The following is a 27,736-nucleotide window of genomic DNA, read 5'->3' on the forward strand; positions in this document are numbered from 1 at the left end:
TCTCTGGAATCGTCTTCTTTTGTATCCATGAGGTGGTTTTCTGCTCACTTGAGTCAAATCTGACACTTGCACTCCGGGGAATTCCGCCCTTCTCACGTTTTCCTGCTAACTCCGATCGACTTAGCGTAAATGGACCAATGTTGTTTGTATTTCCTCAACTGAATCCACAAACCTGTTGTCTTTCCTTTATTTCTTCCTTTTTTTCACGTACTGGTGGATTCGGAGTCCCGGTCCGAGGCAACCGTAGCACCCCGCCCCTCCCCACCCCGCGTCTCCCGCAGGCGCGCGTCCCCGCCCCTCGCTCCCGCGCGGGCGAGGTCCCAGAGACCCCCCGCTCCTCGGACGCCGGGGCGCCTGCGTGCCGCGACGCCTTCTGGGAAATGTAGTTCGAAGGCGGCTTCCTGGTGTGAAACTGAGCCCCCGAAAAAAGAAAAGAGAAAACAGCAACGACGAAGGCGTCTTTCTCCCGCGCACGCGTACTCGCGGTGGCGCAGCCCCTGACGCCTTCGGGTTGCGCCCTTCTCTTTGTCCTTCGCCTCCAAGCGAGAGGCGAGCGTGGGCGTTCCGCGCGCGTGCCCGCGTGCCCGTGCGCGCCCCCCGGCTCCGCCGCAGTCGGATCAGGACTCCGCGGACCCCCGGCAGCGCACGGAGGCTGGTGGACCTGGAGGCCGCGAGGGCGGGGGCCGCAGGGCCGGGTCACGTGTCTTCTGGGCCTGCGCGTCCGACGGCGGAGGCCTGGGGTGGGTGCCGGCGTTGCTGCGAGTTCGGGGTCGGGTTTCCCCCGGGCAGGCGGGTGGGGGGCGTGCGGGGGTCCCGGGGGGGCGGGGTGTCGGCGCGGGTCCGGGAGGCCCTCCCCCCCCCCCCCCGTCCCGAGGCCTCTGGGCCCCGCTCCGGGCGGGCTGTGGCGGTCGTGGGGGGGTGCGTAGGGGGCCGCGGTTCGGCCTTGGGGCCCCTTCCCTGCGGCCCCCTCCGGCCCCCTCCGGCCCGGCCGCCCGGTCGCCGCCGTGGGTGTCAACGGTGTGTGCGGCCACGGCGGCTCTGGGCTGAGGGCCTGCTCGGGTTTGGGCCGTCTACTCCCCACCCCGCGTGGACGCCCCACGCAACGATTTCGGGGTCTCAGGTTCATCGCCTGGAAATGAGGGCGTGAAGAGAAAGGATTCCCCCCCCCCCCCCGGTTCTGATGTTTCTTGTCATTAAAACATTTATTTTAATTGCTGCTTACTTTGGTTCAGCTAGGTGTGGTGGACTGAAATCCGCTTGCCTGCTGTGTTCTCGGGTTAAGGACTTGAACATTAAAAAAAAAATATATATATATGTATGTATGTATATATATATATTTTAAAAGATTTATTTGAGGGAGAGAGCATAAGCAGGAGGAGGGAAGAGAAGGGAAGGCAGAGGGAAAAGCAGGGAGCCGAGGCGGGGCTGGATCCCAGGATCTCAAGATCATGACCTGAGCCACCCAGGTGTCTCCTCTTTTTTTTTTTTTTTTTTTTTTTTTTGTCTCCTGTTTTTTATAAAGTTAAAACCTGTTCACTGCAGTCAGTTTAGAGCAACTTGGTAAATAGACTCCAATGAAAATCTTTCATGGTCCGTCACCAGGAGCTAGTTACTGTTAACATTGGTCCATTCTTTGCAGTCGCTTTATAGTTTTAGTACACCTTATATTCCCTTAAAAAAAGCGAAATTGGGAGTATGCTGCTTAAAGCCATTATGATCTATCATATATATCTTTCCTTACAGTGGACTGTATTTTGTTCTTGCAGGGAGTTTTTTCAGCTGGCTACTAAGAACATATTTTTCTTTTGTTTGTCTTTTTTGTTTGTTTTTAATTTTTATTTATTTATGATAGTCACATAGAATGAGAGAGAGAGAGAGGCAGAGACACAGGCGGAGGGAGAAGCAGGCTCCATGCACCGGGAGCCCAACGTGGGATTCGATCCCGGGTCTCCAGGATCGCGCCCTGGGCCAAAGGCAGGCGCCAAACCGCTGCGCCACCCAGGGATCCCTTTTTTGTTTGTTTTTAAGTAGGCTCCACACCCAGTGTGTAGACGTCGGTGGGGCTTGAACTCACCCCCCTGAGATTGAGACCTGAGCAAAGATCAGGAGTCCGGCACTTATCCAACTGAGCCACCCAGGCACCTTCTTCCTTTGTCTTTATTCCTAGTCTGCTATGGTGCTGATATTTGTGGACAGGGGATTGGATGGCACCACTCACTACTGAAACTTAAACAGAGGCTCTGGAGGCCTTTGCCCACTCCTGTGGAGGGGCTGTGACTGCAGATCTCCAGGGACACTAAGTGAGACCCGTGGCCCAGAAGTGCCACTTCATAGGGGTGTCCTCGATGTTGGGCAAGTTGCTGAACCTCTGTGCCTTATCACTTCATCGTGGGTGCCCGATGCATTAAGACAGTATGATGATGAATATGTCATAGTAAGGAAGTAAATGTTATTTTTTGTTATCCTCTACCTTTCCCCTGAAATTCCTTTGGAACTTGATGCTGCGTAGAACTACGGGAGGATGATGAAGGTTGCCCCTTTGTGCTGAAGACAAATGGGAGAGCGGTCACAGAAGTTGCCAAGGTAGGCAGAGCAGTCGGGTTAGATTGGGCTCGTCCTACTTTGAGGAGCTTAGGCTTCATTTGCTGAGCAGACACATGGAAGATAACCTCAAAACTTTTAACTTTAAAAGCCAACCTTCAAAAACACATTTCTTTAAATTAGAATAAGATTGAGTCAGCATTTTTCTGAGTAACAAATATTCGAAATCCTACCACACTGATGGTTTGTCATACCTTGTTCACCTGAAATTCTCAATTCTATGTAATTTCTGTAGTAAGTCTACATCTTTTTTTTTTTTTTTTTTTTTTTTTTTTTTAGCTCCTTGAGAGGGAATCAGGGAGGGACAAAGGTAGGGGGGAGAAAGTCTCAGGCAGACTAGACTCCTTGCTGAGGACAGAGCCCAACTCGGGCTCGATTCTGATTCCAGGGGATCCTGAGATCACAAACTGAGCCTAGACTCAGAGTCAGATGCTCAACTGACAGAGCCCCCAGGTGCCCTATGAGTACACATCATTTTAAGATGACAGGAATTTTCTACTCTTGGTAAGTTCTCATTGAAACCCAAGTAAACTTCACTGAATAGTCTGACAACAATTCCACAGGAAATACTAAAGTCACTTTGTGAATTTGGCTGTCTGCCTAAGGAAATGGCTTGAATGATAAGCATCATTTTATTTGTCACAGTGCCAGAATTTTTATTATGTGAAATGAAGTGAAAGCAGATATAATGCAAAGCAAATGACATTTGTTGTAGGTATAATTTACTGGTTTGTGGTGTGTGTGTGTTTGGGGGTGAGGGGATAAATCTTAAAAAAAGAAATACAAAAAAAAAAAAGAAATACAAAATAATGAACTACTTTTGTGTAATGTGTGAGATACAAAACTAGCTTTATTTTCCTTTAGGTATTAATCATTTCTGTTCATTAAACAATCCAGTTTTACTTGTGACTTTGAAATGCCATATTTATTGCATACTAAATTTTACTTATTTTATGGAGACGGTGTCAAAAGTGTTTTTAATTATTTGATTTTATAATACATGTTACTGTTACATGAACGTGTACACCTTGATTATTTTATATTTCTTTTAAAGATTTATTTATTTGGGAGTGCCGTGCGAGTTGGGGGGAGGGGAAGAGGGAGAGAATCTTTAAGTTGACTCCCCACCGCGCTGAGATCATGACCTGAGCCAAAATAGAGTCCGTTTAACCAACTGAGTCACCCAGGCACCTCAGTTATTTTGTATTTCTTTTTTTTTTAATTTTTTAAATTTATTTATGATAGTCACACACTTTTTTTTTCCAAATGAATCTTAGAATTGCTTATTAAAGAAAACCTTTTTCAGATATGATTGCAGTAGACTTAAAGATATAAATCATTTGGGGCTAACTTACTTCCACTGTGAAGTCTTCATATCCCTGAGCAAGACCAGATTATAAATTTATGAAGCCTATTTTTGTAGTCCCTGTTGGTGGTTTTAGTTTGTTTCATATGGGTCTTAACATGCCTCTTGTCCACTTATATTCCTGCGTAATTTCTATGTTTTTTTCTTTTAGAGTAGATTTTATTTTCTACCTTTTAATTGTTTTATATGAAGATGCTGTGGATATCAGAGAAGTATATTTATTGACTTGGAAAGATGCTCTTTGCACATTAGGGGGAAAAAAGAAACCAAGTGGTTTTAAAAATACTTATATTTTTGTTAAAATTATCCAAATGGGGGACACCTGGGTGGCTCAGTGGTTGAGCCTCTGCCTTCAGCTCAGGGCATGATCCCAGAGTCCTGGGATCGAGTGCCCACATCAGGGTCTTCGCAGGAAGCCTGCTTCTCCCTCTACCTATGTCTCTGCCTGTGTATGTGTCTCTAATGGATAATAAAGTCTTTAAAAAAAAGTATATCTAAATGGTTTTCCCATCTCCTAAGAATGATTGTGGTGTGGTGATAGAGGTAATAGTTGTTCCTTATTTATTTATTTATTTTTAAAGATGTTATTTATTTATTCATGAGAGACACACAGAGAGAGGCAGAGACACAGTCAGAGGGAGAATCAGGCTCCCTGTGGGTAACCTAATGCAGGACTTGGTTCCAGGACCGTAGGATCATGACCTGAGCCAAAAGTGGACCCTCAGCCACTGAGCCACCCAGGCACCCCTTATTTCTTATGTAGCTTGAATACATTTCTGAATTTGGCCATCATTTTTCACTGTTGCAATAATGATTATAGCTAAAACTTGTGTAGTGTTCATGTATGTCAGCTCCTGTATTAAGATGCATGTATTTTCACTATTAAAGATGTAAAGACATTGTCATTTCTTGTTCTGAGCTGGTGCTGAAGTTTGAATCATGACATGAAAGGGAAGAGTTTTCTTTTTAACTACTGTCCTTTGGTATGATTTGGGGGACAGCAGGCCATTCATCATTTGTGTTTCTGTGGAAATACAGTGACTGAATGTGTGCACGGATATAAGAGCTAATTCGAGGATGTATGGTGTGTGTCTGCGTAAGTACACACACCACATGATTTTAGTAGTAAGTGCCTCGAATGTAGCAAGAAAGAAAAACAGTATTCCCGTTCTGCTCCCAAACACCGATGTAGTCAGGGGCACACTGAGTCACTCTAAAGACTTCTGCTTGCTTTGAGTAAAGTGGGGATTATGTTAAATGCCCCCTGGGTTCTCTTTGAGGGTCAAATTATAAAGTGCTTAGTATTTTCCCTTAATTAGAGAAAGCATTCATATCTTAGCTGTTATTACAAGGAATAATCTTTTCCTTTTATTATTTCATATATTCCTCAAAATCTCACTGATAAATGGACCCAAAGGTCCACTTTATCCTCACAATTTTAGCAAGTGAAAAAAGGAGGCTTAAAAGCCAAGAAAGGAGCATGAGTATGGAGTGCCATTACAGTGATTAAAGCATAATTTTCCTAAAATCCACAACCGTTGTGTGTCCAACAATATATCTTTAAACACATAATCCAAATATCAACAGGATTAACAAGGTAACATTTACCAATTTATAATCTTATTGGGAGATTTTAACATATTTCCATCAGAAATTGAGCTGGCAGACATAAATTGAGAGGTTTATAGAAGACTTTTGTAGGGAGCTGTGGCTCATAAAGATGAAGTTAGTCTGTTTTTGCCCAAAGCCGTGTAGCCTGTGAAGGGGAAAGCTGATTGCAAATTCCAGGGATCCCTGGGTGGCTCAGCGGTTTAGCGCCTGCCTTTGGCCCAGGGCGCGATCCTGGAGACCCGGGATCGAATCCCACGTCGGGCTCCCGGTGCATGGAGCCTGCTTCTCCCTCCGCCTGTGTCTCTGCCTCTCTCTCTGTCTCTCTCTGTGACTATCATAAATAAATTAATTAATTAAAAAATATATATATAAAAAAAACTCAATTCTGTTTTTTTTTTTTTTTAAGATTTTATTCATGAGAGAGAGAGAGAGAGAGAGAGGGGCGGAGACATAGGCAGAGGGAGAAGCAGGCTCTTCATAGGGAGCCTGATGCGGGACTTAATCCTGGGACCTGGGATCACGGTTTGAGCCAAAGGTAGCCGTTCAACTGCTGAGCCACCCAGGTATCCCTCAGATCTGTTCTATTACAAACCATTTAAGCTCTCCAAAATTCCATCTGCCGAAAATAGACTTGTACTTCATTGCGCCTGTTAAAGTAATTTATCCTGCAGTGTCCAGAGTGAGCGGTGAATGGATATCAGAATTACTTTATTTCTGATACTTCTTTATCTGTCTGCCAGATCATAGACTTCTGTTCTCTTTTTGCACTATATCCTGTTCCTATCCCTGGATAGCCCTAGTTCAGTTATACAGATACACAGATGAGGGATGCCTGGGTGGCTCAGTGGCTGAGTGCCTATCTTTGGCTCAGGGTGTGATCCCGGAGTCCTGGGATTGAGTCCCACATCAGGCTCCCTGTGGGGAGTCTGCTTCTCCCTCTGCTTATGTCTCTGCCTCTCTGTGTGTCTCTCTCATGAATGAATAAATAAAACCTTTAAAAAAAAAAAAAAAAGAAAAGAAACACAGATGATTGTGAATTCCTCGTTCCTAGCAAGAGTTCCCAGGTCTTAGGTGTGGTGTGAATATCCAATTAAAGTACCTTTGGGGCAGCCCCAGTGGCGCAGCGGTTTAGCGCCGCCTGCAGCCCAGGGCGTGATCCTGGAGACCCTGGATCGAGTCCCACGTCAGGCTCTCTGTATGATGCCTACTTCTTACTCTGCCTGTGTCTCTGCCCGCCCCCCCCTCTCTGTCTCTATGAATAAATAAATAAAATCTTTAAAAAATAAATAAATAAAGTACCTTTGTTCCTAAGTCCACAGATCCTGGATACTCAAGCGAGCCTGCTCATGTGACACAGTAAAGGCACTCTTGGAGCCAGGAACCTGTTCATGGTGTGAAAGACCTGGCCACGGCCTCATAGTGGCCTCATAGAGGCTCAGGGTGGGGCAGATCTCAGATGTGCTACTCATCTTGCACAGGCAACAGAAAACGACCATGTTACAGGTGAGGTGATTGTTTCTTCTCCATTATTTTCCAGGGGATTAGAAGAGGTATATATATATCTTCTAATGAAAAAGAAAAGTATAACTTAAGAAATCAGGGGAAAAAAGCCTCAGAATAGAAGATCCAGATTGTTACCCAAACTGGAGCAGTTAGAATGATGGTGTGCCAACTCGCTGCACAGTGGAAAATCCATCCCCCAAAACTGAACTACTGACAGCTTAGTGTTGACTGGAAGCCTTACCAGTCACAGGTGATTAGTGCATATTGTGTATGTATATTATATGCTGTGTTTAAGATAAAGCTAGAGAAAAGAAAATGTTACTAAAATAAGGAAAATACATTTTAGTACTATACTGTATTTATTGAAAAAATCCACATGTAATGGCCTTGCACAGTTCATAACTGTGACGTTCAGAGGCCAACTTTATTAACTATAGGGTCTTGAGAAGATCTTAGGATTTGAATTTTTGTTGTTGTTGTTGTTAGAGAGTGTGAGCAGGGGTGAGCTAGGGTAGGAGAGAGGCGCAGAGGCAGAGGGAATCTTAGACTCCATACCTGGCATGGAGCCCCACGTAGGGCTCAATGTCACAACTCTGAGATTGTGAGCTGAGCTGAAATCAAGAGCCACATGCTTCACCAACTGAGCCATCCACGTGCTCCCTGAATTTTTATAAGCTACAGTGTCTACATAATTAATTTGAGCTACAATCCTGGTTTTCAGATTTTTAGCAGTTGTAATAAGTAATGTTTCTTTGACTTGCGTTTTCCAAAGGAAAAAGTAAATTAGTTCATAGAAAGTACACATTTCTTGGTCATTCTTTGATGAAGTCTTTGAATAAATAATAGAATGTGGATAATGCCCTCAGAGAAATGTAGTAAATCCGTGGGTCTTATGGTCATTTTGCAGTTTTCCAGAGAGTGACCCAAGGTGAAAATGCCAAAGCACAGCTTAGTAATCACAATTTATGTATTCACCTCTTTAATCGTGCAGCAGAATTCACATATGGAAAAGTACATAAAATGTAAAAGTGCAGCTTAATGAATCCTTACCGACTGCATACCCATGAAGCCACCATTTGGGTCAAGGAGAACATTCTGAGCCCAGATGAGGCTGGTCCCACGTGTGCCCCTGCCAATCACAGCATCTCCTACTGACCAGGGAGTTGGACCATGACTGTTGTGACTATTTCTGTGCTAGTTTCTAGTTTTACTGCTAAGTGTTCCTTTTTTTTTTTTTTTTTTTAAGATTTTATTTATTTATTCATGACCGAGAGAGGCAGAGACACAGGTAGAGGGAGAAGCAGGTTCCATGCAGGGAACCCGACATGGGACTCGATCCTGGGTCTTCAGGATCACCCCCCGGGCCAAAGACGGCACTAAACTGCTGGGCCACCGGGGCTGCCCTAAGTGTTCCTTCTTAACTATGGCGGTTCGGTGTCATTGGCTGTGGTATGTACTAATGTGTTTTGTTTCTTTCATGTCACTTTTTGTTTGAGATTCCTTCAGTTGCAGCCTTCTCTCCAGTGAAGGCAGCTTCTTAGTTAGTATCCCCAAATTCAGTCTATGTTCAGATTTCCAGCTGTCTCATAAAATCTGCAGATTGTTTGACCTTCCTTTGCCTCAGAATCTGGTGAAGTTCATACAGTGTAATTAGTTGATCTGGCCCTCTCATGCCCCTCCTTGCCTGTTGGCTCTTTGTTCTAGTCCCATTTAATTGAAGAGGCCAGGTGATTTATCTTGTCATCTCGTATTTTTGGGGTTTTGCTGGTGTGTTCTCTGTCTCCTGTCACATGTAGATTTAGAGCTGTGCTGTACAGTGCAGAAGGCACTGGCCACATCAACTGTTTAAATTGATTCAATCCAGCCCTAGTTATGCTATCCATGTTTCAAGTGGTCAGGAGCCACGGGTTAGCACAGATAAAGAATATCTGATCCGATTCAAGTGTGACCTTTTTGGCAAGAGTATTTCAGAGGTTTTGGTTTGTAGTCTTTCAGGCAGTGACTCTGGTCTGCTTGCCTCTCCTTGTTATGCCAAGAACCTTCTATGGTTGTTGCTTTGATGGATGAGGCATTTCAGTAGGGGCCACTGAATGATGCCCTGCTTCTCTCTCTTTTAAATGAAGTATTGGGCAGCCTCAGTGATCCAGCAGTTTAGCGCCACCTTCAGCCCAGGGCATGATCCTGGAGACCCAGGATCAGGCTCCCTGCATGGAGCCTGTTTCTCCCTCTGCCTTTGTCTCTGCCTCTCTCTCTCTCTTTCTGTCTCTCATGAATAAATAAAATCTTTAAAAATAAAATAAATGTTGCTTTGTCACATGGTAACTTATGTCAGGGCTTAGCTTGTAAATTTTCTGTCCCAGATCTGCAATTAGTCATTTCTATAGTAAATGATATTTTAAATTTTATGTATAAATTTTTAAAATTTTGTTGCCAAAACATGGAAGTGTACTAGGTTTTTACCCATGGACTTTGTATCAAGGAACTTAAGTCTGCTTATCAATTCTAATAATTTTCTTAGATTTGATCTGATTTTCTATGTTCATAAAAATACCAGCAGTACTTTTTTTCTTAGTAAAAAGAAATTCTGCTAAATTCCTGGTTTGCCAATATTTTTTTTTTTTTTTAAAGTAAAGCTCTAGGGACGCCTGCTTGGGTGGCTCAGCAGTTGAGCACCTTTGGCTCAGGCTGGGATCCTGGGATCCTGGGATTGAGTCCCACATTGGACTCCCTACAGGGAGCCTGCTTCTCCCTTTGCCTGTGTATCTGCCTCTCTCTCTCTTTCTGTCACTCATGAATAAATAAAATCTATAAAAAAATAAGTAAAGTAAAGCTTTAACCCAATGTGGGGCTTGAACTCACGATCCCAAGATCAAGAGTTGCGTACTCTGCCAAATGAGCCGGTCCGGTGCCCCTGCCAAGACTTTTTATAACAACTTGATACTTTTCAGTTTTTTTTTTCTTTTTTCTTCTGCTTGTTCTTTTTCATACTTTTATCTTCCTTCCTTGTAAAATCTAGGGCTTCTTTTTGGTAACTTAAACAAGCTTTTTAACACCTTAGTTCAGTTTTTTAATGTTGTAGTTCTCATGTATGTTCTTTTAATTTGCAAATGTGCTTTATCTGTATCTTTTGAGGTGATTATGTGTCTCACTCTGTTAGGATAGCAAATATCTTTTTTTTTTTTTTTTAATGTTAAACCAACTGAATTTCTGGGATCAACCAACTCAGTCTTGATATATTTTCTCTTGTATTGTTCAGTGTAGTGTGGTAACATGTTGTTTAGAAGTTTCACATCAGTGTTCATGTGTAAGTTGGCCTTTGCTTTTCCTTTCTTGGAGTATCTTTACTGAGTTTTGTTATCAAGGTTATGCTTATATCAAAAAGTTTAGGGTTGTGTTCTTTCTTCCATATTCCATAATTGTTTAGTAAAACAGGAATTATTTTTGCATTCAGTGTCTACAGAATTAACTAATAAAGCTGTATTTTTATGAGAAGATTTTAAGTTGGAAATTCTGTACTGTGGCTTGACTGATCTTTAAGAGACGACTAGTTGGTTAGTTTTGGTATCAAAGAAGAATAGGCACAGTTAATTATCATTGTAGGATTTTAAATTTTTCATATGCAGTTGTACCATCTTTTTACATCTTCCTTTCAGTATTTGTACTGTACATCTTTTACATGTTCCTTTCAGTATTTGTACTTTTTCCTTGCATTTGGTTGTACTGGCCAGGACCTCCAGACATGAGGGTTAAAGTGGCATTGACTTCCTGCTCTCAGCCTGCCTTGTTCTCTGTCTGGTGCATTCCAGCACTCATGTGTGACGCCAGCTGGAGTTAACACAGCCTCTACAGATTAAGAACACAGTCCCCCAGCAAGACTGCCTTCACTTCAGTTGCCAGCTATAAGTTTTGGGGTCCCCAGGTCACCTGCTTTTCTGACCAACTGGGTACAAATTTGGAGGGCTCCCATGACCCCTTCTAGTTTGCTGGAACAGCTCTCAGAACTTATGGAAGTGGTATACTTAAAATAACAGTTTTACTAGAAACGACACATATTGGAACCGGCCAAATGCACAGGTACGTAGGATGAGGTCTGGGGGGTGCTGCAGAGATGGAATCAAAATACATTACCCTTTTTCACCTATCTTTCTGTTCTCCAACCTAACAGCTAACTTAGACTCCAGTGTCCGCGGTATTTTTTTTTTCTTTTTTAGATTTTATTTATTAGAGTAAGCAGGAATGGGTTGAGGAAGGGTCAGAGGGAGAAGCAGACTCCCCACTGAGCAAGGAGCCTGATGCAAGGCTTGATCCTGGGACCCCAAGATCGTGAGCCGAAGACACATGCTCAACTGACTGAGACACCCAGGTGCCCCCTGCAGTTTTTCCTGGGGATTCATTATGTAGGCGTGATTGATTGACTCATTGGCCATGTAAGTGAACTAAATCTCTAGCCCTCCTCATCCTTCTTGAGGTTGGGCTTACACCATTTGAAAGCCCCAACCCTCAAATTGAATGGTTGAGGGCAGCCCAGGTGGCATGATCCTGGAGACCCAGGATCGAGTCCCACATCAGGCTCCCTACATGGTGCTTGCTTCTCCCTCTGCCTCTGTCTGTGCCTCTCTCTCTCTCTCTCTCTCTCTGTCTCTCATGAATAAATAAGTAAAAATCTTTAAAGAAAAAATAAAATGGTTGATATTTCTGACCGGTGCCCCTCTGGAAGATCAGGAGCCCAATATGAGTTACCTTTTTTTGTGAGAAACATAACTCAAGAGGAGCCCATCATGAATTATAAAAACCCTTTTGTCACTGGGGAAATAGCAAGGCTTTAACATTTTTTTTTTTTTAAAGAATGAGAGTGTGTGTACATGAGTGTGCGTGGTAGGGGAAGGGGCAGAGGGTGAGGGGGAGAGAGAATCGTAAGCCGGCTCCACACTCAGGAAGGAGCCTGAAGTGCGGCTTGACCTCACAGCCCTCAGAACAAGACCTGAGCCAAAATCAAGAGTCAGAGTCTTAACTGAGCACGTCCAGGTGCCCTAATATGGCTTTAAAAGCTCTGTCCCAGGAACCTGGGACAAAGACAAGACAAATTTTTATACCTTGGGTTGCCGTTAGCTACCTGTACTGTTTAATTACTTAAACATAAGTAAAATTAAAAGGGGAACCCTTTTACTCTGCTGGTGGGAATGTAAGCTGGTGCAGCCACCCTGGAAAACAGTGTGGAGGTTCCTCAGTTAAAAATAGAGCTACCCTATGACTCAGCAATTGCACTACTTGGTATTTACCCCAAAGATACAAACATAGTGATTCGAAGGGGCACCTGCACCCCAGTGTTCATAGCAGCAATGTCCACAATCACCAAACTGTGGAAAGAGCCCAGATGTCCTTCAATAAATAAATGGATAAAGAAGATGTGGTGTGGTGTGGTGTGTGTGTGTGTGTGTGTGTGTGTGTGTGTGTGTGTGTATAAAATGGAATTTTACTCACCCATCAGAAAGGATGAAATCTTGCCATTTGCAGTGACATGTATGGAGCTAGAATGTATTATGCTGAGCTAAAGTCAATCAGAGAAAGACAAATACCATATGATTTCACTCGTGTGGAATTGAGCACAGGGAAAGGGAAGGAAAAATAAGATGAAAACGAGCATCTTGATGTCTCAGTTAATTGTCTGCCTTTGGCTTAGGTCATAATCTCAGGGTCCTGGGATTGAGCCCCACATCAGGGAGTCTGCTTCTCTGCTTCTTCCTTTCCCTCTGCCTCTCCCTCATGCTGTATCTCAAATAAATAAATAAAATCTTAAAAAAAAATAAGATGAAAACGGAGAGGGAGGCAAATCACGAGAGACTCTTAACTCTATGAACCAAACTGAGGGGTAGCAACAAGAAAGTGACTAGATCAGGGGAACCTGTGGGGGGTCAGGGCTCAGTCATTTGGGCATCTGACTCTTGATTTTGGTTCAGGTCGTGATCCCAGAGTTGTGAGACCAAGCCCTGCGTCAGGCTTTGTGCTCAGTGTGGAGTCTGCTTGATTCTCTCCCTCTGCCCCTCTCCCCTCAGCAGGTGCTTGCATGCGTGCACTCTCTCTCTCTCTCTCTCTCTCTCTCTCTCTCTCTTTTTTAATTTATTTATTTATTTGTGACAAACACACAGAGAAAGAGAGAGGCAGAGACATGGGCAGAGGGAGAAGCAGGCTCCATGCAGGGAGCCCAACGTGGGACTCAATCCTGGGTCTCCAGGATCATACCCAGGGCTGAAGGCGGCGCCAAACCGCTGGGCCATCGGGGCTGCCCTCTCTCTCTCTTTCAAATCTTTTTTAAAAAAAGAAAAAGAGACGCCTGGGTGGCTCAGGGGTTGAGCATCTGCCTTCAGCTCAGGGTGTGATCCTGGGGTCCTGGGATTGAGTCCTGCATTGGGCTCCTTGCGGGGAGTCTGGTTATCCCTCTGCCTATGTCTCTGCCTCTCTCTCTGTGTTTCTTCTAAATAAATAAATAAAATATTTTTTTAAAAAAGACAATAAGTGTCTAGGGCAGTTAGCTATGCCTCCCCTGTGGCCTTTAATCTAATCACCACCTTGCACCCTTTGATCTTATCTAACTGAACTGTTAGCACCTCCTGAACACTAGCAGTTTTGAGGTCTCATCAGAGTTGTTGGCTACCAGAATCCCTTTGCACCCCCATTTTTGTGGAAAGCATTGCTATTTTCCTTTTAAAACTCATCACAGTGATACCTGGGTGGCTCAGTGGTTGAGTGTCTGCCTTCGGCTCAGGGCGTGATCCTGGAGTTCCAGGATCGAGTCCCACATCTGGCTCCCTGCATGGAGCCTGCTTGTGTCTCTGCCTCTCTCTCTGTCTCTCATGAATAAATAAGTAAAATCTTAAAAAAAAAAATAAAGAAAAACAAAAACAAAACAACAAAAAAAAACTCACCACAATGTTTACCTCTTGCAAATAGCGCAAGTTGACATTCCCTGATGCTCTCCTCATTTTGACCCACCTTACACCTTCCCTTCATTTTTGTCTCAACTGTTAAAATACCTTGTTTTAGGGGATCCCTGAGTGGCTCAGTGGTTAAGCGCCTGCCTTCAGCCCAGGGCGTGATTCTGGAGTCCTAGGATCAAGTCCCACGTAAGGCTCCCTGCATGGAGCCTGCTTCTCCTTCTGCCTGTGTCTCTGCCTCTCTCTATCTGTCTCTCATGAATAAATGAATAAAATCTTAAAAAAAAATACCTTGTTTTATGAATAGATGTATATGTGTGCAGCCCTCCACAAGGCTACATAGCTCATTAGGGTATTGTTTTATTATATTTCTGTCGGACCACTTTCTGGTGCTAAAGTTGAGGTTCAGTAAGTATTTTGTTGGTGGTTCAGAAGGTTTAAAATTATGAATTTCAGTTGCCATGTATTATATGGATGGAAGAGTGCAACATGGCATTTTATCCCAGAGATGTTTGGCAAAGGAGAGACAGTAGTTATTCTCCATAACTTGTTTGGTGAGAGTAACGTGCTCAAGCTCCAGTCCTTTTGCACCTTGTGTAGTATTAATTGCTTCAGATTCACCAGGATTGTATTCTTACAGGAAGCATTGTCATTTGAAGATTTATTTGTGGACTTCACGCAGAAGGAATGGCAGCTCCTGGATGGCAGACAGAAGGACTTGTACAAGGATGTAATGTTGGAGAACTATAGCAGCCTCGTTTCACTGGGTAAGAGAGCTCCCAGAGGACCTCATATGGTGCCCAGTACCTTACTGTTTCAGTTTCTGAGAGCCATGCTGCTTCTGAAATTTCCAATGGTGTTGGGCCTAAATTTAGGAGATTAAAAATTCCTTGACCATGATGCCAGGGAGAGCGTCTGCACCATGCCTTCCAGTAATGGAGACTTATTTACATTGTGCAGCCTCTGAAACTTATCAGAATGGTGGTGGTGGTACCATTAGTGCTCAGCATCTAGTGCTAGGAACTTACTGTATTTCACATACTGTTCATCTGTGGACTTATTTACACAGCAGTTTTGTGGGGCAGGTATGATTATTCTCCCTTTAAGTAACTTTCCCAAGGATTGATAGCAAATACCTGAAAGAGCCAGGCAGACTGGCTCCAGTGCCTCTGAGGTGTATAAAGGTTTAGTATTTGGATTATAGAAGTCAAAGTTTCTTAGCCACCAGGGAGACCATTGCCTTTGAGAATTATTTACTCTGTTGATACACAAATGGGTAGATTCACTGTGTCACCTGATGCTAGAACTTGTTTGTTCTTTAGAGGCCCTAAAGCACAAGCAGTTGGAGCCATTTCTTTTGTGATTTCCCCTGAACAGGGTATGAAGTTGTGAAACCTGATGTCATCTTCAGGTTGGAGCAAGGAGAAGAGCCGTGGATAGGAGCTGGAGAACTCTCAAGTTTAGACTGTCCAGGTGGGTGTGCGAACCAGTCAGATGCAGGAGAGCAGAAATTCAGTCTCAGCTGATCAGGGCAGCTGGTCAGGGCTTGACTTCTGTGAGAGCTCTCTTCCAAATCTCTAAACCTTTAGTGGTGATTTGGAACCACTGACAGGAGTTACTCCAATTATGCTTAGATGTGGCTTCTTTGCTTGTAGCTCAAAACAAAATATTTCCAGCGTGGCCAGGCCATGAATTGTTTTGACTGTCAAGTGTGGGACTTTGACTTCTTGTCAAGGATTCTGAAAGTTTGATCTTTGTCCTCTGTTCACCTAGGGCAAACACACCCTGCTTGTATATTCAGGAGCTTTACTTTTCCCTCATTTGGGTGTCTGATGCCCAGAGAAGTACCCTGTGGAGCCCACTCTGTTCAGTCTCCTTGTGGCAGGAAAGGAAGTCCTCCCCAATTCCTCCTACACACTTGGTCCTTTTCTTCCCATTGTAAGATTGGGTTCTGCGGTGCTCTTCCTGTAGATTAGACCCCACGTAGTACATTGAATGTTCTTTCTTTGTATTCTTATTATTTAAGTCTTTTGCCTTTTGGAAACTATCTTTTTACTTAACTCTTCAAGTCACACCTAAAACTAGACCCACAATGTCTCATTCCTGAATTTCCCAAATTGCTCGATAGGTCTAGAGTCTAATGTTTTCTAAGTTTTCTTAAATGATACCATGTCTTTCAGTTCCTAAAACAACCAGCACTCTTCTGATCCATTGTACAGCCCTCCTTATCTGCTATATGATAGGAACTTTGGGTTCCCACGAGAGCAGACTCTGAGATATTTCCTGGGGATGTGGTCCCCACCTGGTAGTGGGAGAACGCAGTGAGAGGACACTAGTTACTAGTAGTGGTGTGATGGAAGGGTGCTGACCTGTGGTGGTTGCAGGGAGAGGGGCCAGGAAGCTTCTCAATCTCTGACTCCCATTTCTCATGGCCTGAGCCTTGCCCTGGGGGGTGTGTTAGTTCTCCAGAATATCTAGAATCCCTGCATATAGACCAGGCGTGCACTTGTGGCTTAAGGATTGTTTGGGGCAGAGACGTGGGTGCCCAGGGTAGACTTGGGGTGGGCCCACAGTCCACCCAAGATGCCGGTCCCTCTGAATGTAGCCTGGGCAGCCTCCTCCTACAGAATCTTCAAGGTCTGAGTCTGTGTGGCTGTCAGCTCTTTACTCTTTTTTCCCCAACTCATGGTCAGTTCCATCTAAAGATTCCTCAGTGTTTTCAGATGTAATATTTATTCTTCTCTGGATCTGAACATTTGATCGTGCTATGCTTTAACTTATTCCTGACTGTATAAGCTCTGTTTTCACTGCATTCATATTCATGGAATGTTTTTGACTGCTCCAGCTGAGTTTTTATCACTATTTTTCTGAAGTCCCATCCCAGACCTGATCACAGTGTATGTAATATTCTTTAGGTGGTTGGTCCCTGAGCTGTGTGCATGCATAAACACAAGGCTTATAGTTTTATTTCCGTTTATGTGTTAGACAATATTCATTCAACAAATATCTCTTCATAAGCCCATTGTTTTAATTTAGGTGTTTTTAGCCAGGTTTGCATTAGATTACCTGGGTATTGTTTTTCCAATGACAATCATTATGGATCAATTACCAGTAAAATTGATGCAGTAGAGTCGTGAACATGTAGTTTTAAAATTGAGTATTCTAGGACTGGAGTTTGTAGTTTGAGAAACCTCTTGTGATTTTTATGTGCCCCTCATTTATTTGTTGATAGCATCCACAATTTAAAAAAAAAAACCTCAAATATACCTTACAGAAGTGTAGAACTTAGTGAAGACATTTGCGTCCAGTTTTGGTGTGGTGTTTTTTTTTTTTTTCTTTTTCTGGTAATTCAACATCTAAATGTTGAACGTTTATGTTTCATTACAATGCAGTGTAGTTAATTGTCAGAGTTAACTAAATAAGCCCTGTGTGTCAGGGTCCTCAAGACCACCACCATGTTCAGAGAGTCACGAGGAGGACTCAAGGTATCATTGTCCATATTGCTGAGATTTATTACAGGGATGTAATGAGAGCTTCATCATCATGGGAAGGGTAGGAGCATAGTCTGGAGGACTCCGAGTATTGGTTTCCTGCACTGCTCCCTGCAACAAAAAGAAAATACAGTAATATCTCTAGTGTTTCTGCCCAAGGAAGCTCAAAGACCCAGCATCTAGGGTTTTATTGGAGGCTGCTTGTGGACATCTTAATGCCTGACACACCACCAGCATTGCAGACTCCCAGGAGAGCAGGTTCTCAGCAAAGAACAATTGTTTGCACACAGTCCAGGCACAGGGAGCCCCTTTTATAAGCTGGGGAGAAGCGGGAACACTCCCCAAAATGGCAGCCAAGGACTACCTTGCAAGTAATCATGTGTTTGCATAGTGGTGCCATGCCTGCTAGAGCAGTTCATAGAAGGTTGAATAGATGGTGATATGTATATTTTCAGGTATCATGCTCAGTGGCATGGGTTCAATAGTGAACATTAGAGATCTGTTACCTGCCTACACTGTACTTAATTTCTCATGGGAGGATCAAAGTAATCAAGTTGGCAAATAACCAGGGTAAAACCCAGATCCTTAAATTTCCATTATAGAAATAAGTTAGGGGGATCCCTGGGTGGCGCAGCGGTTTGGCGCCTGCCTTTGGCCCAGGGCGTGATCCTGGAGACCCAGGATCGAATCCCACGTCAGGCTCCCGGTGCATGGAGCCTGCTCCTCCCTCTGCCTATGTCTCTGCCTCTATGTCTCTGCCTCTCTCTCTCTCTGTGACTATCATAAATAAATTTAAAAAAAAAAAATTAAAAAAAAAAAAAAAGAAATAAGTTAGGTAGATGAAAATGTAGTGGAGAGTTTGTGGCACTGTGTAGGCTGCCATAACAAAATATCATAGATGGGTAAACAACAGAAAGCTTTAAAAATAAAAAAACAACCAAAAAAAAAAAACCCAAAAAAAACAACAGAAAGCTTTGCCATACTTCTGGAGCCTGGAGGGTCCAAGGGCAAGGAGCTTGTGTGATTAGGTCCTGGTGAACATAGTCTTGCTGGTGTGTAGATAGCCTTGTAGCCACGCAGTTTTGCCCTCATGTGGCCTTTCTTCATTTGTGCGTGGAGTTGGGGGGTGAGGCCTGCTCACCCTGTTTCTGATAGGGATGCTAATTCTTTTGGATCAGGGCCCCACCCATAAGATCTCATTTAACCTTAATTCCTTTGTGATCCCATTTCCAAATATATCCACATAGAAAGGTAGGGAGGGCTTCAACATACAGGTTTGGGGAAGTGGGGTGCACAAGTTCTCAGTCCACAGCAGGGTTCTAGACATGAAGACCAAACTGAGTGAGCTATGTGAACTGGGGGAAAGTGTACCCTAAAGGACTGACAAATATGAATGTATTAGGTCAGGAAGAAGTTTAGGGACTACAGGAAAGCAGAAAGTAAGCCTTTGTGTTTGGGTGTCTGTGTGCTGGGCAGTGTGGGATCTAGGTCATACATTGACTTATAAGCAGCAGGAAGGCAGTTAGATTGACTCCGGTAATTTTAAATAAAGTTCACTGCTTAAAAAAAAAATTTTTTTTTTTAAGATTTATTTATTTGAGAGAGAGTTGGGGGAAAGGCCGAGGGAAACAGGGAGAGAAGCACACTCCCTCTGAGTCAGAGCCCCACATGGGACTCAAACCCATGACCCTGAGATCATGCCCTGAGCCAAAACCAAGAGTCTGATGTTCAAAACTGACTGCACCACCCAGGTGCCCCCTGATTTACATTTATAAAAGTTTAACCTATCCACAGAATGGAAAATGTTACGGGAAACAGGGAAATCAGTTGGAAAGATATTTCACTGAGATAATAAGATAGATTAATGTACAGCAGGGAAGAGTGGTGGGGAGAGTTGAGGTATCTGGGATATCCCATAAATAACCAAAACTAAAGCAGTCCCATTTTCCTAGTGGGAAAAAAGTAAAAATTTCCAAACGTGTCCTTAGTCTAACAATATCACATTTAAAGTAATGTAAAGTTGTAAGTTTATAAATACTACATTTTCTGCTCTCACATCTGTTTATGTAACACTTTATTCAGACTCCTAACCTATATCTCAAAGTTAATATTTCTATAGTAGACCCTGACTTTAACCTGCAGACCTCTTTTTCCCTCATACTCTGAGGGTATTTTCCATGATAGGTTTCCATCCTGAAAGATGATGTGCTCCATGACGTGCCTTTCTTGGTTATGATGTTGAAAATGCAGTGGGAGTTTCAAACTTCCAGAAAACTTAAAAATGGGGAAAAGTTCACAAATGATTTTTCATTCTTCAAGCTTGTAATGGCTTTAGTAGTTCTTCTGTCAAACCTGTTGATTTTCTATGTCTTCTTCTCCATTAGAATGTAAGCTTCATTGGGGTTTCCTGGCTCCTGTCCCCATGGTCACCCAGAGCACAGTATATCCTTATTAGGCATGAATGAAATCGGCTCCTCAGAATATCGGATCAGTACTTCTTCCACCTTCCTTTCTTTGTTCCTCCTTGCTCTTGATGTATTTTTTACATTTTCATTTTATTAACTTTTATTTGACAAGAACCAGAGGTGACTTAATATACTACTGCCTGTATCTTATTCCTATTCATAGCATTTTCTTTTTTTTCCTCCCCATACCTAGAGGATAGATCTCATACTTGGGACTGAGATACAGGCTTCCAAAGCATTCATCCCCTCAAACAGCATTGCTCATTTTTTATTCAGTAAACATAACCATAGAAGGGGCGTCTGGGTGGCTCAGTCAGTTGAGCATCCACCTCTTGGTTTTGGCTCAGGTTGTGATCTCAGTGTCATGGGACTGAGCCCTGTGTTGGGTTCCACAATCTTTGGGGAGTCTGCTCAAGATTCTCTTTTATCCTTCTCCCCCTTCTCTCATCGTGCATGCTCTTGCACACTCTCGAAAATAAATAAATCTTTAAAAACACAACTATAGAAGCATTCACAGGGTTTTCTTTCTTTATAGAACAAGTCTTGCAAGTAAATGGTCACATGACATGGCACCAAGATAACCAGGAGAAGCTTAGAAATATGAAACAAGATGATGAATGTGATGCATTTGGAAAAAAATTCAATCTGAGCATGAACTTGATTCCTTTAAGGAAATCAAACAGTGAAGATGATGTAGATGGATTACTTTTAAAACGTCACTTAGATTTACTTATTCCAAAAGCAGATTATGGAAAAACAGAACCAGATGGCTTAAGTGTATTTGATAAATTGTTTCTGCATACCAAGCCTGAGGAAACTGATACTTGGTTAAAATATTATGAATATGATAAATATAAAATTAGCTCTAAGAAGTCACAGATTATCATATATCACAGAACTCGTTTAGGGGAGAAACTCTACGAATGCAGTGAATGTAGGAAACGCTTCACTAAGAAATCCAGTCTCATTAAACATCAGAGCAGACATATAAGAGAGATTGCCTATGGCTGTGGGAAGTGTGGCAAAACCTTTCCCCAGAAGTCACAGTTTATTACACATCACAGAACTCATACAGGAGAGAAACCTTATGATTGTGGCCAGTGTGGGAAAGCCTTCTCCCAGAAGTCACAGCTCACATCACATCAGAGAACACACACAGGAGAGAAACCATATGAATGTGGTGAATGTGGGAAAGCCTTCTCCCGGAAGTCACATCTTATATCACATTGGAGGACACACACAGGTGAAAAACCCTATGGGTGCAGTGAATGTGGAAGGGCCTTTAGTGAGAAGTCAAATCTTATTAATCATCAGAGAATTCATACAGGAGAGAAACCTTTTGAATGTAGAGAGTGTGGGAAAGCCTTCAGCAGGAAGTCGCAACTTGTTACTCACCATAGGACTCATACAGGGACAAAACCCTATGGATGTAGTGATTGTAGAAAAGCCTTCTTTGAGAAATCCGAGCTCATTAGACATCAGACCATTCATACTGGAGAGAAGCCTTATGAATGCAGTGAATGTGGCAAAGCCTTCAGAGAGCGGTCGAGTCTCATCAACCACCAGAGAACTCACACGGGAGAGAAGCCTCATGTGTGCATTCAGTGTGGGAAAGCCTTCTCCCAGAAGTCACATCTCATATCCCATCAGATGACTCACACAGGAGAGAAACCCTTTGTATGCAGTAAATGTGGGAAAGCCTTTAGCAGGAAATCTCAGCTTGTTAGACATCAGAGGACTCACACAGGAGAAAAACCCTATGAATGCAGTGAGTGTGGGAAAGCTTTCAGTGAAAAATTAAGCCTTACTAATCATCAGAGAATTCATACAGGAGAAAAGCCCTATGTCTGCAGTGAATGTGGGAAGGCGTTTTGTCAGAAGTCACATCTCATATCACACCAGAGGACTCACACAGGAGAGAAACCCTATGAATGCACGGAGTGTGGGAAAGCCTTTGGTGAGAAGTCAAGTCTTGCAACTCACCAGAGAACTCATACGGGAGAAAAACCATACGGGTGCAGGGATTGTGAAAAAGCCTTCTCCCAGAAGTCACAACTGAATACTCACCAGAGAATCCACACAGGAGAGAAACCCTATGAATGCAGTCTTTGTAGGAAAGCTTTCTTTGAGAAATCAGAATTAATTAGACATCAAAGAACTCACACAGGAGAAAAACCGTATGAATGCAGCGAGTGTGGGAAAGCTTTCAGGGAGAAGTCAAGCCTCATCAATCATCAGAGAACACACACAGGAGAGAAACCCTTTGAATGCAGCGCATGTGGCAAAACCTTTTCTCGGAAATCACACCTAATACCACATCAGAGGACACACACTGGAGAGAAGCCCTACGGCTGCAGCGAATGTAGGAAAGCCTTCTCTCAGAAGTCACAGCTTGTTAATCACCAGAGAATTCACACAGGAGAGAAGCCTTACCAGTGCCATGAATGTGGGAAAGCCTTCTCCCAAAAGTCACAGCTCATTAATCACCAGAGAACTCATACAGTGAAGAATTCCTAGGAGTGGAGTTCATACCAAGTCTTTGACAGAGATCTCACCTCTTCGTACTTCAGAAAACGCAGTTATGGTAAATCTTTCAAATAAATAATTGCATCACATTATGTGTCTGTCTGGTAATCATTAGGATAGGAACTCTGAGGTTATGTAGGGAAAGCCTTCAGCAGATTAACTTATTCGTATAAGAACCCTGAGAGTAGAATGAGCCTGTGAGATGCAGTGGATTTCAGAAAACTGTCAGACATACAGCAGGAAATTAATAGCAATGAGGAATACTGTGAATGTCAGAAAGCTTTTCAAAGGTCACATCTCCTTAGCAGTTGGAAATATCCCCACTGGGGTAAACACTAGTCCAGTAAGTGCAGAAAAACCCCATGAATGCAGCAAGTGATGTAATATTTTTATCAAGAAATCACAGCTGTTGTGCATTCAGAACATACTCTCAGAAATGAAGCTCAGTTAAAATACTAAATATGGGACAATCTTCAGCAGGTAATCCAACCACATTGTATTTTGGGGAAATTCATGTTGTGGGCAAAACTACTAATTTAAAGACCTTGGAAATATGCCCCTAGAAGTAAAGCTATCAAGGGAACCTGTACTTTTTTATTAATAGACATGGTTATCAAAAATTCCCAATTCTGGGGCAGCCTGGGTGTCTCAGCAATTTAGCACCGCCTTCGTCCCAGGGCCTGATTCTGGGGACCCGGTATTGAGTCCTACATCGGGCTTCCAGCATGGTGTCTGCTTCTCCCTCTGTGTCTCTGCCTCTCTCTGTGTTTCTCTCATGAATAAATAAATAAAATCTTTAAAAAAAATCCCAATTCTGATGGTTGATATGCTCACTCTGAAGAATGAAGCTTTTAAAATATGTGAATAGGGATACCTGGGTGGCTCAGTGGTTGAGCGACTGTCTTCGGCTCAAGGCATGATCCCAGAGACCCAGGATTGGGTCCCACATCAGGCTCCCCTCAAGGAGCCTGGTTCTCCCTCTGCCTATGTCTCTGCCTCTCTCTGTGTCTCATGAATAAATAAATAAAATCTTTAGTAAGAATATGTGAATAAATTGACTCTTTGAAACATCTAAATAAGACATTTCTCAGTGGTATTAATGACTTATTTTCCTGTGTCTCACAGGGTGTCTCATATTTTGGAGTCATATGCTAATGTGATTGTGAGCATGAAATGCACATTCCTGGTAGTGCCTCTGATGTCAGGACACATACGTGCTGCTGGTTTTTCTGTTTCAATGATACAGTGAAAATGGTAGCTGATAATAATACATCTTACTGCTAAATATCCAGCTTAAGTGATAGCACATCTTTTTTCCTTATGGCCTATTGGCATATAAAAGGGATCTGTTGTTGCTGCCCTTTCTCTTCAGTTACAAAAGCCAACATTATATGAAGTGTGCAGTCTGAGAGTCTGAAACAATTATATAAAATCTTTTTAATAAGTATTAAAAGGTAGGAGCCACAGCCTAGCTATAGTGACTCATGAGTGATCAAAAGAAAGCAGGTGTATGAACTATCACTCAACATTTAGGCTAGATGGCAGTAGTGCTGTGTAGTCTTACTCCCACTCAGCTTGGCACCTTCGTGCGTCAAGTAGACATACTTCAAGTGCTGTGTCCCCAAGTATAGCTTGTATGTTACTTCCCTCTGATGTATCACAATGCTGTGTGCCTATATGTTTTTTGTGTTTCTTAAAATCTCTTGTAAAAAAGCTAGATGGAAAAACCAATTTAGGAGTTAGCATTCAGATAATGTAAAATACAGATTTTTGTGGTGGAAAATATATTTTTGGTGTGTTCAAAGAAGCCTGTCTTGCCTTCCTGCGACTTGCTGTAATTACTGGATAGGTATTAGGAAATAGGATTTTCATTGTTGCATCATTTGAAATATCTGTGTTCCACCTTGTGTCATTAGTTGCATCCTCTACATGGAGACTCCCACTGTGAACCTTTCATGATAAGTAGGGTTCGCTTTGGCAGTGCATGAACCACCCCTTAGGTAGAACTTTGCAGTGATCTCTACAATGTTGCCTGATAAAGTCAACAGTGTTCTTTGTATGATGGTGAAATTCAGAAAAGTCCAATCCTGATCTTGTTACCAGACTTGGAAAAAATCAAAGACTTCTCTCTTGCTTTATCAGTATGGCGTATTGCGCTTTTGATTCTAGCAGTGTCTTTTTCCTTTAGTTACCAATTTTAGCATCATTATTGAATATTTGGGACGTAGTAGTTTTCTAAACCACTGCACTGGATTAAAAGTATCTAGGTCCCCAAATTTGTATTCATACTCAAATGTAAGGACTTCCTACTTTTCTCCCTAAACCTAAAGTATTTTTAGCAAATTCTTTTGTAATAGAATAGTTACAGGGTGATGTCTTAACTTTGTAGATTTTCCCATTTTTAAATTTTCATTTATCATGATTCTCTTTCCCCTTCCCAGAGTTTGATTCATTAGTTTTTGGATTGAGCTTTGAGTCTATTGTCTAAACATGATCTAATTTTGCTCACCTCAATTCTAGGTTATTTCATTTACTGTTAAGCAGTTAAACCCAGTATTTGTCTCACTAAAGATTAGAATTTCAGCACTACCCCACTGGTTGAATACCCAAGAGCAGGGTTTTTCCCCCCGCCAAAGAGCCAGTTATCAGACGGGGAGGGCTGATGTTGACAGTAGCCTTATGCGGAGGCTCAGGCATGTTGTGTAGAACTCGCACGAGAGGGCTTTGATTCTGAAATTCGGTATTTTTAGTGTCTTTTAAATTATCTCGGTAAATCACAAAAACCTGTGTCTCCTCATTTTCCCTCATTGGTTCCCACCACAAATCCCACACCAAGAAGAAAACTGGTTTTAAGTTGAAGGATATATGTGCAGCCTCCTGGAGCACTGGAGGTTGTGTTGATTGGATGTATAAGTAGACCAGGTGGAAGGCATGTCCCCTCTCTCCTCTCCACCTGGTTCCCCCACTGGCCTGGAAACAATGCTGTAGAGGACACTTCCTATTGTATTCCTTTTACTAAGTAAAGTCTGAATTTTGGGACCTGTCCCAGGAGTGCCTTCTGTTCAGTGTTTCTTTGTGGGATTTGGTAATCAGATACAGTTACCTCTATGGATCCATATGTCCCGGATATTCTGATTTCAAGATCATGTCCTGTAGAGCCTGAGGTGAAATAACGCAAAGAGTATCCAGTTTATCCAGCAACACCCGTACCCAACAGCAGAATACAGATCAGCGGGCATTTGGAATTTGCACCTGAGGCGTCTCTCATTTGGTCACTTACCCCAGCAGTATATGATCAGGTTGTCAATTTTGCTCAGCTCCTTAGTCTACAAATACTGAACCAACAAGCTGCTGGATGTTCAGCACCTAGTCTGGCCGAAGTGCTGATGAGCTCACCCCACTGTGACTGTCTTCAGATTCCATGCTTAGGAGTTGCTTTGAGATGCAATTCTGACTTCGCACTCCTCTGCTGAAATTCCATGGGGCTAATTGCGGACTTGAAGTGTACCGCCCACATGGTCAATGTGGACCTTTGTACCAACCCAGCCTGTCCATCGCTTCTGAATAGCATTCTTCTGGCACATGGCTTTTTTGGCCTTGAACTATCTGCAGTTCCTTGAGGTTTCCACAGTCCTGCACTTTTTGCATCTTCTGTCACTGAAGTGTCTGTGTTCCTTGTTAATGCCTGTCCACACTTTATGAACCTGCACACGTGTCTGTCACTGTGATAATATAACCGTCACTTTCTTTTCCATTAGAAAGCTTCTGGAAAGCTGGGACTGCCCTTCATTGTATAGTTTGAGAGACTGAAGCTGTAACATATACGCATAGTAACTCTCCGTGTTTCCCCAACCGTGTGGGGGCGCAGTTAGAGGTCAGAACAAAGCCATGGAAGCTCGTGCTCCAGGATCTGGTTCTTCTGGTCCTGATGTCCGGGGTCACCTCTGCCCTCTACCCTTTTCATGCCTTGATTGTTGCATTCTTGTGTGAGCTATCCCGAACATCCTTGTAATAAATTCTCATGTTTGCTTCGGCTGGTTCACATTGTGTTTTTTTACTTACAACCCAGATATTCCAACATAGGAGGTCAGACTGTGTCCTGATTTGGATTCTCTGGAAGTGGATCCTGAGATGAAGTTTGGAATGCAAGATGTTTATTGAGGATCAACAGCTGTGATGTGATGGCAGGATAAATAGCAAAGGGCAGATCAGAGGAAGAAGTCAGGCTGCACAGAGACTGTTGAGACCCTGGCCACACCAGTAGGGAGCTCTGGAGCATGTGCTGCTCAGGAGTATCTCGTATTGGGCCAATATGATCAGATCTCCACAGCTCTGAGGTGCTCTGTCACCAGAGACCTGCTGCCCTATGAAGAGGATCATCCCAGGTCAAGCAGTTCTTTTTAGTGAGGCCAACTTCACAGAAACCAGCAGCTGGAGGCAGTCTGCTGGCCACTCTCCCTGCCAGCAAGCCCTTCCTTGGAGGGTGTTGGATTGCCCATCTGTCACTACAGTCCATCCCTTTCACTGCTGAGCCCCATTTCCCCAGCATTAGGTCTATCTGAGGAGAGACTGAGGAAACAGGTTGCTCAGACCAGCTGGTCCCTTATTCTGTGGCCTTTGCTGGCATTGGTGGCTCCTCCCTCCTCAGGGGTCTGAGCCATGGTTACCAGGCCCTCCTCAGACCTGAGCAGATGGTAAATGCAAGAAACATAGGTGGATCATCTGAATCTACTAATTCCTCCTCACACTGTTGTGTAAGTAGCCCTACATCCTCATCCTTGTGATACATCAAGAACCCCTGGGAAAAGAGTGACCCCACTTCTGGGACCTGCTGGCTCCTGGACACGAAGAGCATGATGCCCACATTGGAGTGGTAGCTTGCAATTAAGCAGAAAATTTGCTCTATCTCTGGGTGAAAAGTGTGTTCCCTTTGGGAATTGGAGTCCAGCGTTGTGGTTATGGGAAGCATGAAGTGCCCTGGAGGTAATCATTGGTAATGGTGGTGGCAAGCGAGGCCATCCCTTCTTCCAAACAGTGGTATGCAGACCCATGTCGTCCGCTTTGGGGACACACAAAAGGTCTTATCTAGCTTATAAGCTGCTTTTGGAAGGATGGCACCCTGTCCCTGAAGAATATTGCTTCTGAGCTGGGCTTTAGCTCTGCCTTCATGAGGCCTTTCTAGTGCTTGGCAGCACCAGCAGCTGCTCCAAGGTAAGTTCTGTAATATATCCAGTGTACCCT

At 43.3% G+C, this 27,736-nt stretch overlaps 2 protein-coding genes across 4 annotated transcripts in view; both read left to right on the forward strand.

The window, feature by feature from the left end:
- The first annotated feature begins 601 nt into the window (after positions 1-601).
- On the forward strand, positions 602-26,534 carry ZNF84 (zinc finger protein 84). 3 transcript variants are annotated; one of them, XM_055321911.1, is made up of 7 exons: positions 602-740; positions 2,510-2,583; positions 6,891-7,081; positions 8,328-8,530; positions 14,654-14,780; positions 15,391-15,486; positions 20,505-26,534. In XM_055321911.1, exons 5-7 carry the CDS (start codon positions 14,747-14,749, stop codon positions 22,484-22,486), a joined length of 2,112 nt encoding a protein of 703 aa, XP_055177886.1. In that variant the 5' UTR covers positions 602-740; positions 2,510-2,583; positions 6,891-7,081; positions 8,328-8,530; positions 14,654-14,746; the 3' UTR covers positions 22,487-26,534. The 3 variants fall into 3 exon arrangements, with proteins under 3 accessions (XP_055177886.1, XP_055177884.1, XP_055177885.1); XM_055321909.1 differs by lacking the exon at positions 8,328-8,530; XM_055321910.1 differs by lacking the exons at positions 2,510-2,583; positions 8,328-8,530 and having other exon boundaries at positions 653-740.
- The window catches only part of ZNF140 (zinc finger protein 140), a 40,996-nt gene continuing 28,649 nt past the window's right edge, over positions 15,390-27,736 (forward strand). The window contains exon 1 of the mRNA XM_055321942.1: positions 15,390-15,486. The gene's annotated coding sequence lies outside the window, so the exon portion shown is untranslated. The remainder of the gene's footprint in view (positions 15,487-27,736) is intronic.

This window comes from Nyctereutes procyonoides, unplaced genomic scaffold (assembly GCF_905146905.1).
Source record: "Nyctereutes procyonoides isolate TBG_1078 unplaced genomic scaffold, NYPRO_anot_genome, whole genome shotgun sequence".
Taxonomy (NCBI): Eukaryota; Metazoa; Chordata; class Mammalia; order Carnivora; family Canidae; genus Nyctereutes; species Nyctereutes procyonoides.